The 11,897-nt window shown below is 33.0% G+C and overlaps 1 protein-coding gene across 4 annotated transcripts in view; it reads left to right on the top strand.

Annotated features, from left to right (window-relative positions):
• Positions 1-3,087: 3,087 nt before the first annotated feature.
• Positions 3,088-11,897, top strand: part of LOC126881351 (eukaryotic translation initiation factor 4E-binding protein Mextli) — a 141,467-nt gene continuing 132,657 nt past the window's right edge. For 2 of the 4 annotated variants that reach the window (XM_050645599.1, XM_050645600.1), the window contains exons 1-3: positions 8,510-8,981; positions 9,149-9,283; positions 9,339-9,451. In XM_050645599.1, the coding sequence (XP_050501556.1) occupies positions 9,169-9,283; positions 9,339-9,451 (228 nt within the window). In that variant the 5' untranslated portion in view covers positions 8,510-8,981; positions 9,149-9,168. Of the gene's footprint in view, positions 3,141-8,509; positions 8,982-9,148; positions 9,284-9,338; positions 9,452-11,897 lie in introns of those variants that run through there. The other 2 variants (XM_050645598.1, XM_050645597.1) reach the window with 2 other exon arrangements.

Below are 11,897 nucleotides of genomic sequence, written 5' to 3'. Positions count from 1 at the left end.
CTTATTTTGTATTTAGAATAGTTGATTATAATAATTCACTTACGTATAAAAATTATTTTAACAATATTTTGTACCTACATGTCATGTCAACTAAATACATATAATTATTTTGCTAACCTAAATATATACTTATATATATATATATATATATATATATATATATATATATATATATATATATATATATATATATATATATATATATATATATATATATATACATTGATTTATTACAATTAAGTTTGAAACATATCTCAGTAGTTCTGCTTCCCTCCTTAACAAATATTTTTCTATTAAACAAACACTAAACATATCAAAATAGCATGTACCAAAATATATAGTCACTGGGCAAGCTAAATAATGATGTCACTGGCTTGATGAAATTTAATTCGCGTCTACCTAACTTTTTTATTTTCGTACACGTTAGCGTGTACCTAGACACAGCGAAATATAACCATAATCAAAACTAATACAAAACTATGTGACGTCACGGGCCGTTTGAACTATTTTATACCGCAGAAGACTTTAAATATGTATTTCTAAGTTATTACGAGTTTTTGAAGCGTGAAATTTTGGAAATCTCATTTTTAAACAAAACTGAACATTATTATCTAATAAAAAAAATGTGCAAGTTCCTTATTAGATGAACTTTAAAATACTTACTTAGTTCAGTGAACCAGAAAAAAAACACAAATTGTATTAAAGTGATATGTATATTTTTTAATAGTATATTAAGTATGGAGAACGGTAAGGGTTTTATACCGATCGAAGACAATTGTTTGGAGGAGGAGCGGAGCGACGACTCCAATTATTGTCTGAGATCGGTTACCCTTAACGTTCGACATGCTTATAACGTTTTTTGCACGATTGATACCATTATAAATTATAAAATTAAACATTTTCGTCATATTGACTAGTTTCATTCATTTTATCAAGATAGATACTTTGGTTGTTAGGTAGTAACTAGGGTGCATAACAACAATGGAGAATTGAGTTTTTATTTAGTTGTCAATAATTTTAAGTACAATTTTGATTATTATAAATTAAAATATGAGCGAAAGTGAATTTGAAGAAATTGAACGGGCTTGGGAAGAAGGGTGTTCCGCAATTATTCCCGAAAAATCCAAAATCCGTTATCAAAATACCTACCAAAGTTTTAAAAAATGGTGCGAAGGCAAGAATTTAAGAATCGAAGAAAAGACTCTATTGGCATATTTCGTTCAAAGACATATGCAGTTGAAAGCTCCTGGAAGCCTCTGGGCAGAATATTGAATGATTAAATCCACCGTTTTTCTTTACGATGGCATATTGCTATTTCCAAGTTTTCAACTTTGATCGCGTATTTGAAGAGAAAAAATGTTGGCTATAGGCCTAAGAAAGCGAGCATTTTTACACGGGAGCAATTTGAAAAATTTCTGATGGAAGCACCGGATGAAGAATTTCTAGTTCACAAGGTAATATAAGCTAGTTTAGGTAAAAGAAATACTCTAATGAAGATTTTTTCATAATTTGTAGGTCGCAATGATATTGGGAATATCTGGTGCCTGTAGAAGAGAAGAATTATATAATATTACTATGAATTACATCCAACAAACCGATGGTTTAATGAATGATTATGTAAAAGTACCCAATACAAAAACGAACATCCAGCGTACTTTTACAGTCGTTAACAAACCAGACGATAAAATTCCATATTTAGAAATTCTGCAAAAGTATATAAAACTTTGTCCATTACAAGTAAAATCAAATAATTTGTTCTTAAGATACGCCAAAGGAAAATGTTGTGCACAAGTAATAAGGAATGGGACAATCGGGGGCTGGCCTTCTCAAATTGCCAAATTCTTAAATTTGCCTAATCCCGAGAACTATACTGGCCATTCGTTCAGGAGGACATCAGCAACGCTTTTGGCTAATAAAGGTGTTGATGTCCTCGGATTAAAGCGTCATGGAGGTTGGCGTTCATCGACAGTGGCAGAAAGCTATATGTAGAAGATTCTCTTCAAAATAAAATAGATTTTGCCGAAAAAATATTGTGCAATACTAGTAATACTACTAATGTATGCGATTCTGCAGGAGTTTCTGTTAGAAGTGAAACCACAGCCCAAACAAGTGGGATTTCATTAAATAATTTAACAAATTGTACCATAAGTTTCAATATTAATAAATAATTCGTTAGTTTTCTTTATTCTTTCAAAAAATAAATTAAAATTAAGAGATTTTTTAACTCGACGGTAAGTGAATTACTTACCGTCGAGTTGTAGTACTTACCGTCGAGTTGGATTACTTACCGTCGAGTTGCTAGTAAATGTCACCTACTGACGTAAAATCTGTCACGGTAAACAGTCAAAAATGATCAATCGTGCAAAAATGTTATTATAATTATTAGGTAGTAGCTACATTGATTTGTATATACATTTGTATAGCTACATTCGCTCTCGCGAGATTTTTTTTGACACTGACGTTAGTAATTTCTTTTTTGAAAAATTCAGTTGTCAGAAGTGACTGGAAATTACTACAAAACCAACGCACCTGCTCATATCCAATATTATTAATAGTAAACAGACATAAAAATAACATAAACCTTACGCCAATCAATATTTATTTATTTAAACCATTATAATGTATTGATAGCAAATGAGAAAATTATTTATTGTACAAAATAAAAATATTTTGTAGAAATAAACTTCACAAAATTTTATGAGTTTAGTAGACACTCCCACTATTTCTAATAATTCTTCTTTTTTTAATGAAAGATTAAGTTGATTTGAGTTGATTTTAGCAGTTAATAGTGTGAGGTAGGAATTTTTGTGTTGTACGTTTCCTATTCCGAATGTCTCAAAAAAAAATCTCGCGAGAGCGAATATAGTATAATATTTTTTTAATAATAAACAGGCCCATTTCGCGATTCAAGTTTATATAGACAACACAAATTACACGCCGCTAAGTAAATGGGTCAGGATCTAGAATCGAGTGATTGAATCTAAACCGATAACCGATTTACCCACGACTACGACTACGACAATAATCGAAAACGAATACGAAGACGAACGCGAAGAGCGAGTGCGAGTTGCGGGATTCTTTCGGTGGCAGTGAAAGGTGACGGATGTGATTCGCATCAGGAGGCAAATTTGAAACCTGTGGTGAGATCTACTAACCTTTCCTCTGTTAATAAACCTTTTCTTTTTTAATATTATTGGTATATTACATTTATATTCTTAAATTTCATTTGTATTTAACACGCTTAGATAAGAGTATAAAATATTTAAGGTAATTAATAATGACCGAGGATTCCGGGGGGAAAGTCCCTCCTGACCTTGAAGGTTTTGCTGGTTTTAATAGTCAAGATGTTGATATGAACTTAATGGATACGAATAAAAAAACCGAACAAAAAGATACAAATAATAAAACGGAGACTTTTTTAACTAATTTAAGTTATAATAATTCTGCTATAGGGCCATTTATTGTAATTATTGAAGGAATTGAAAAAGGGCATGCTGTAGGTCGCTATAATCATCTAAAAATTGCTAAAGATATTTTTCAATTAAAACTTAAAGATGTTTTAGAGGTTAAAGAAAAAGGTAAAAACAAATTAGGAATAATATTTCAATCTGCATCAGCAGCAAATAACTTTGTTAAAAATAATAAACTAAATGACAAATACAAAATATATATACCAAGAAACTCGGTAACTTGTAAAGCAATAGCTAGGAATATAAACCCAATATTTACAGAAGAAAACATCAAAAATATGGGCGAAAGCCCTTTTAAGATATTAGATGTAAAAAGATTTACCACGAAAAAAGCCAATGAAGACGGAACAATCGAGTACTCTCCAACGGGGACCATCTTAATAACATTTGAAGGGGTAATAATCCCTAGAAATATAAAATTATGTTACTTATCAATTCCGCTAATTCCCTACATACCACGAGTCACCCAATGTTTCAATTGCCTGGCTTTTGGACACACAAAAATGCAGTGTAAAAGCATAAAAAAATGTCACAACTGTGGCAACCCACATGAAACCGAAGAAAATGCACAACAGACATGTAGAATATCTTGTTACTTCTGCAAATCGACAGAACACCAGGCTACCAGCAGAAAATGTCCCGAGTATGAAAGGCAATGCAACATTAAAAAGACCATGGTATACGAAAATATAACACATTATGAGGCCAATTTTTTGCACCCTAAGTCATATGTACCTAATACATCCAATACAGCACAAACATTTAGATTCTTGCAAACAGAATTCCCCAGTCCACAAAACAAGGGGCAACAATCGGACAATCATATACAGATAAATCAAAGAAGATCTTATATCAATAGCAGTAATATTGTCAAGTCAAAAAGAACATACGCAAATGCATCAACGACAAACGCCTCTCCTCCAACAAAGAGAGTCAGTTTTGACAAAACAGCACATAACAGAGTATTATCATACCCCAATGGAAGACAGGAAAGGGCAGAACACAGGCCACAATTTCAAAATTTTCAATCTAGTCCATATAGAAACATAGATAGAGAAGAAGATCCTGCTGGGTCAGGTACACAGTCAATAGAGTCAAATAATCTGAACAGAGTTGAAGAATATTATAAAAAATTTTTAATTACACCAATAGAACATAAATGTCAAATTAGGGATCTAATTAATACATACTTTGAGTTGTCCAAATCTTCGGAAGATTCGGATAGGCCAGAAAAGTAATCAAAATAACAAGTTATATAATCAGATCAACAAAAAATGCAGTTCTCATCTGCAAGTAACTAACACATTAGTATAAAAATGGATAACACAAACCTTAACATTATTCAATGGAACATACGTAGTGTAAACTCTAATTTTAGTAATTTAATATCACTAATCAGAGATGAGGAACCAGATGTCATTTTACTCAATGAAACCTTTCTAAAACCGGTACATAAATTTAACATTAAAACCTATAATATAGTCAGAAATGATATGAATGAAGGTACTAGTATAGCAACACTAATTAAAAAAAATCTAAAGTACGAAATTTTAAAATGTGGAAATAACCTAGAAACCAACAAATTTAGAATAATAATAATTAAAATTCAAAATTATAATATAGTAAATATATACTCTCATCCCACCAATAAAATAACAAAAAACAAACTATCTAACCTAATTAAGGTGCTACAAGGACCGATCATCATTTTGGGAGATTTCAATGCCCATCATGTTGCTTGGGGATGTGAAATATCTGACACAAATGGTAACAATATAGAAGAATTTGTTGATGAATACAATTTTTTTATACATAACGATGGGACTCCAACAAGACTCACCAGACCAGGACAAAGGAGAAGTGCAGTAGACCTGACGATGACCTCCAGTAATCAAGCCCACAAATGTGATTGGACAGTAATAAACGACCTGGGCTTCAGTGACCACTACCCCACAAAACTAGTTATACAAAATTCCATAAACATTAATCCGGAAAACATCAATCGGGGAATGAAAAATTATAAAAGAGCCAACTGGGAAGAGTACCAGGACATATTAAACCGAACAGCAAATATAGAACAGCTGGAATATAGAGAGTTAATTCAAACAATGGAGAGAGCAGCCAATATGACTATTCCAATGAAAAATCGAACAAAGAGAAGAATAGGATGCATCTGGTGGGATCAGGAATGCTCACAAAAAATAAGAGACAGAAAAGAAGCAATTTTAAGGCTCAAGACACAATTCACAGTTGAAAACTATGTCCACGCCAAAAAAATGATAGCAGCAACAAAAAAGTTTCTAAGGGAGAAAAAAAGAGACAGTTTTAGAAAGTTCTGTGCAACGCTAAATAGAAACTCTGATATGAGCTACGTATGGAGTACAGTTAAAAAATTCTATAATTCACAACAGGGGTATAAAAAAAAACTACCCAACACACAAATCAGTGAAAGTATCTTAACAAATCTATCAGTATGCAACATAGATCCAGAATTTACGATAGTGGCAAACAACAGGATCCAGAATCCTTTCTCCATGAGTGAACTGAAACAAGGTATAAACAATAAAAAGGACACAGCAACGGGCATTGATGCAATCACTTATTCAATGATCAAATATTTACCAGAGGCAGCCTTAAAAAGCTTACTTCATATGTACAATAAGGCACTAGAGGGAAAAGAGATTCCTGAGAGCTGGAAAACACAAATAATACTCCCGTTTCTCAAACCTACCAGAAATCCGCAACTCGTAGATAGTTATAGAGCCATAGCCCTCTCATCATGTGTAGGCAAAATAATGGAACACTTTATTAAAAACAGACTGGAATGGATATTGGAAAATAACCATACATTCAACAGCTTCCAATCAGGGTTTAGAAAAGGTATGGGAATTCAGACTAATATTGCTTTTCTTACATCTTATATTCAGGCAGCATTTTCAGAGAATAAAAGTGTGTTGGGAATTTTCCTAGATATAAAAGCCGCCTATGATCATGTAAACATTTATATACTTTATAAAAAAATGTTAGATTTAAATCTCCCAATAGAACTAACTAACCTTACATTCAAGCTTCTTCATAACAGGAAAATATATGTCAAAAATGAGGAAGAAAATCTCATAGGTCCGACCTTTACAACACAAGGTTTAGCACAAGGATCACCACTCAGTCCGTTACTATTTAACATCTATATACATTCGATTTATGAAATAATACCAGAGGAATGCATTTTATTGTCATATGCAGATGATCTAGTACTGCTAAACAAACATCAAAACCCAATCCAAGCAGTAATAGGATCAAATTTAATTCTTGCAGACATAAGTGAATGGCTAGCGAAACACAGCTTCTCTATTTCAGTAAACAAGAGTGAAGTAGTATGGTTTGCAAAAACTAGTAATAGCTACATATATCCAGAAATCGTTATGGATCAGCAGATCATCCCTCGTAAAAAAGAAATTAAATATTTAGGAGTCACCCTCACAGAAAACCTTAACTGGAACCCCCACATAGAAAACATAAGAAGTAAGGCTATTAAAGGTATTAACGTAATGAGGGCAATAGGGAAAGTTTGGTGGGGTGGGGACCCTGCCACTTTACTACTGGTATATTATGGTCTGGTGAGATCCCATTTGGACTTCGGCAGCATATTCATAAAACCATCAAACAAAAACACCTTGCGTAAGCTAGATACAGTACAATTTCAAGCCCTAAGGGTTATCCTCGGATGCATGAAGTCAACTCCTACAACAGCATTGCTGGCAGAAACTGCAGAGATGGCACTAGAATTTCGAAGAAAATGGTTGGCAACGAAATTTATGACAAAAATGTACAGCATTCAAGATAATCCGATATTAAAGGTAATCAAAGATATTAAACAAGCGTGTACTTATAAGATAGGATATTGGAAACAAAGAGAGAGACCATACCTAGTGGAGGCACTTGACCAACTAGAACCATACAAAAGTATAATTCACACAGCAAATGTGATACCCTGCTTCTCGTTCAACATGGACATACAATACACACGACTTCCCACAGTGCAATTAAAAATCAGCAAGTCAGATCATCATCAAAATATGATATTCAAAGCAGCAACAGAGAAATTAAGTGAAAACTACCTATTTATCTATACTGATGCATCAAAAAGTGGGAATGCTAAGGAAGCAGAGACAGGCTACGGTGTATACATTCCCAATATCAACTATTCATACTCATCTAGATTACCATCAGCATTGAATATATGCACAGCAGAAATAGTGGCTATTGGCAAGGGGGTAAAGGAATGTCTGAATCGAGGTATTACTGATTGTATTGTCTTTACTGACTCCAGAAGTGCTATACAGAAACTAACAAAAGTTGGCATAAATGCAAATAATGATCATACCACATTAGAAACGAAACAGCTATTAGTAGAGGCAAACTCAGATAACAAAAAATATAAATTGTGCTGGATCCCCGGTCACTCAGGAATAGAGGGAAACGAATATGCTGATAAGTTGGCAAATATTGGGAGAGTACTTAATGTCCCACAAAGTATGAAAATAAACTACACAGATGTTTGGCCAATATTGAAAAGTAAAATAAGGAGGGAACATGACATATGCTGGAAATCACAGACACAGACTAAAGGGAGATGGTATTCTGGAATTCAACCCTCATTTCCAGATAAACCCTGGTTTAAAAAATTTCCCTATATAGACCGAAGACACCTGACTAATATAATAAGGATGAGGACAGGGCACTGTTGCACAGGATCACATCTATATCGACTAAAAATAAAAGATCATCCATTCTGTGAATGTGGAAGAGAGGAGAATATAGACCATATTCTTTTGCAATGTCCCATAAGAAAAGGTACACAGTTTGATCTTAGAGATGAACTAAAAAAACTAGGGGTCCCAGTTAGTTTTAATATACAAGATATTCTTTGCAATCTAACTTTTGATCAACTAAAATTAATTGTTACTCATTTAAATATTAACAAGGTCAATTTGTGAAATACAAACTCAATTGTCCCATATTTCTTTATCCTATCCTTTCCTGGGTTCTAGTCTAACCGAGGTAACATTTCGGGTTGTGAAAGCTCTGCCGTTACCCCGGAGCGAGAAGAGTTTTATCCCTATGTTGTTCTATTTGTCTAAACTAACATCTCTCATCACAGGGTATATTTCTATACGTATAAATTTGTTAGATATTATGAACGTCTAAAGAAATGATTTTAATATTTAAGAATAAAGAAACAGGAAATAAAATACTAAAATCCGTTAGCCGAAACATAACCTATCATATTAAGTAATTGTCAAAAAAAAGCGTAGAATCTTCTTGTTTGTCTTTAGAGTGCTGCAGTATTGCTAAGAGCAAGACAACTGCAACACGAAAGAAATGTGCTGGCAGATGCACTTGTATGCAAGCCAAAAAAAAGAAGTGGAAGTGGAAGTGGAGTGCGAGTTGCGATTTAACTGGATTTAACATTTTCTATAAATCTGCTGAAAAAACTATCCTAATTTTAAAGTAAGTGTATTTTTTATATTCAAGTAATTTCATTTCTTAAAGAATTATTCTATATCCTCAAAATAAATGAGGTTAAAACCAGATGTCACTCTGGTGACTCACGCAAATATCCTTTTGTATATTTTGAGATAAATCGTAATAAAATGTTGTCTAATGATTTATTTTAGGGATAGCTATCAAAACGACAATGTCCACCCTGTCTGCACGTTTAAAACACCCTAAAAAGCATGAGCTAGCGAAATCACAGAATCAGGCCCAAATGTTAATCAACAAATTAAGGCAGGATGGGGTACTATCTACAGGTAATAAAATTAATACCCTTATCATGTTTGTTGAGTATATTAGTATTAATTTTAGTGGAGGATGTTCTACGTGCTGTTGATCAAGTGGCGGCTTTATTATCTTCAAACTTGGCAGATAGTCACCTCTCTTACAAGGACAGTGTCATTAACTTGTGTCAACACTTAAAGGTAAGAAAAGTAGTAAAGTAGCGAGATTTGTTTGAAATTCTTATGTACATCATTTATCCCTTATGCCTGGTTGCACCAAAGATCTTAAGCTTAAGAGGTGCCTTAAGCTCTCCTTATGAAACATATGCGTTGCATCAGAGTCTTAGATCAATTTTCAGCTTTCCACATAGGTTGCATTGATGAGAATCGAAAATTATGGTACAATGCATGTGAGACTTAAAGCGGCCCGATCTATAAGCAGAGCTGGGCTAAGGCTGGAGCTTAAGATTTGTTGGTGAAAACAAGCATTAGTCTCCCAACTGTACTTTTAAGTATCACCAAATTTGGGTACCCTTATATACTAAGTGAAGTAGATTTTTTAAAAGAATGTTCTGTTAAATATCATGTATATCATTTTATGATGTTTAACCTGGCATCCGACAGGTGAATTTTTTGCCACTAACAGACAGGCGAGGTGTGACAAACCCCAGTAACTGAAAGAGTTAAAGAACCTCAAAAAACATATTTACGTTTAGTTGTCTGTGATACAGTAAGGTCTTGTTTTATGCGGTGGATGCATTCTTCAGAAAAGCGCATATAAAAAATCGCATAAAAAAGACTTTACTTGCATTGAAAAAGTAGGGATATGTTCCGTAATTTTCTAAAATCACATAAAATGGTGGACGTTTGTCCACCAAAAATTGTGTCTGATGTTTTTTTTTTCATTGGGCCAAATAGAATCTTAAAGAAGAAATTAAAAACGCAGACTAACGATATTGAGAATGTAAAAATCTCTTCTTATGGAACATAAAACTTTACGACACTTAATTAAATGTTTCAATCCAGAAATCAAAATGTGCTGTTTATGATACTGCTACTTGAAATCAGCAACATTTTTAAACTCTTAAAAACTTAAAACATATAAATTTAATTTCAAAACAATTACAGGTTATACCTTTCAATGCGAATAACTCAGATTGATGTAATGCTACATGCTACATCATGTAACAAGGGGAATACCTGAATTGCAAATCCTCAAATTACTGACATCTGGATGGGGAATAATTAATTATACTGGTTGTTAATAATATATTCAAAATCAAAAGCAAATATAGAATCAAAACAAATAAAATTTGCTGCCTTATTTTTCTTATATTTTTTTAAGTTTGGAAAGCATATTAAAGATAATTTTGTGTGTGCTCGTTAATTCAGTAGATGCTTTTTATATTCCATTAATAATACACTGCAAAAATCTCAGGATTGCTAAAATATTTGAAGATTTAAGTTTGAGGTTATCCATTATCATGGCTAATAATTGTAGTGCTTGTTCCCAAGATCTCGGTACAGATGAAAAGAAAATAATAGCTTGCGACAGTTGCCATTCAAAAATACACCTCGCAGAAGATTGTTCTGGTTTGTCCACATCCGAGATACCGGCAATTATTTTGCAGAAACGACTACTCATGTACTTTTGCACTACCTGTCGGAATGCATTTAAGAGTGTGCCTATGTTTGTGAGAAGATTTGCCAAGCTGGAGGAAGAAATCACCAATCTTAAAGAAAAGATCACATCAATGGAAAGTAGCAATTCACAGACAACAGCTAATTCTGTTTTATACGAAGTCCAACAACGTATAGATAAAGCTCGAAATCTCATGATATATAACAGGGATCACCAATTAGCGGACCGCAGTCTGTATCCGGACCGTGAGCTACTTTTGTGTGGACCATCAATAAATTCAAAATATAGCGTTTGCCAATTTTGAAAATGTTTGGCCATGAAATTTTATATTATGTTTGCTCCAACTTTTAAATAAACTGGCTAATTTTAAGTAATTTTTGTTCTATAGAGTTTTTTCACTAAGTCAATACTTTTCGAGTTATTTGGCAGTGAATATGTTCATTTTTTCAACAAAATAACCACGCTTTTAGACGGTTTTTCGTAAATAACTCAAATAGTAAGTGTTTTGTCGAAAAAACATTCTTAGCAAAAATATAGCCTGTAAAAAATTCTAAAAAAATGGTGTATACATCACGTCTCTACACCTAGTAGAAGCAGAGTTATAGCTAATGAAAAATAGATTCATATTCGTCAAATTCCAAAATGGAATACTTTAATGTGAAATAACCAAAAATGAAGCACATTTCGGGGAAAACTCATTTCAACTTATTTAAAGTGTTTAAAAAAAGCTTCATTTTTGTTTTATAAAAAAAATTTCTAGCATCAAAATTAAACAAGTTACGCTCAAAATAAAGTTAGTCCCTTTTGGTTTTGGTAAAAAAATCGAGAAAATCACCCCCTAATTAGTATCTTAAATGGACTTAATCGTTACGACTTTACAAGTTTCTTGACTCGTGTATATATTGTTTATATGATCTGTAAGTTTCATCGGTTCAAAGTCCTTACTATTGAAAGGGCTGTAGTTAAAAGGGGTTGAACGAGTCACTGATCACGAATGTATGCAAA

This window comes from Diabrotica virgifera, chromosome 3, assembly GCF_917563875.1.
Source record: "Diabrotica virgifera virgifera chromosome 3, PGI_DIABVI_V3a".
Lineage (NCBI taxonomy): Eukaryota > Metazoa > Arthropoda > Insecta > Coleoptera > Chrysomelidae > Diabrotica > Diabrotica virgifera.
This window is presented reverse-complemented; position numbering and strand designations above follow the sequence as displayed.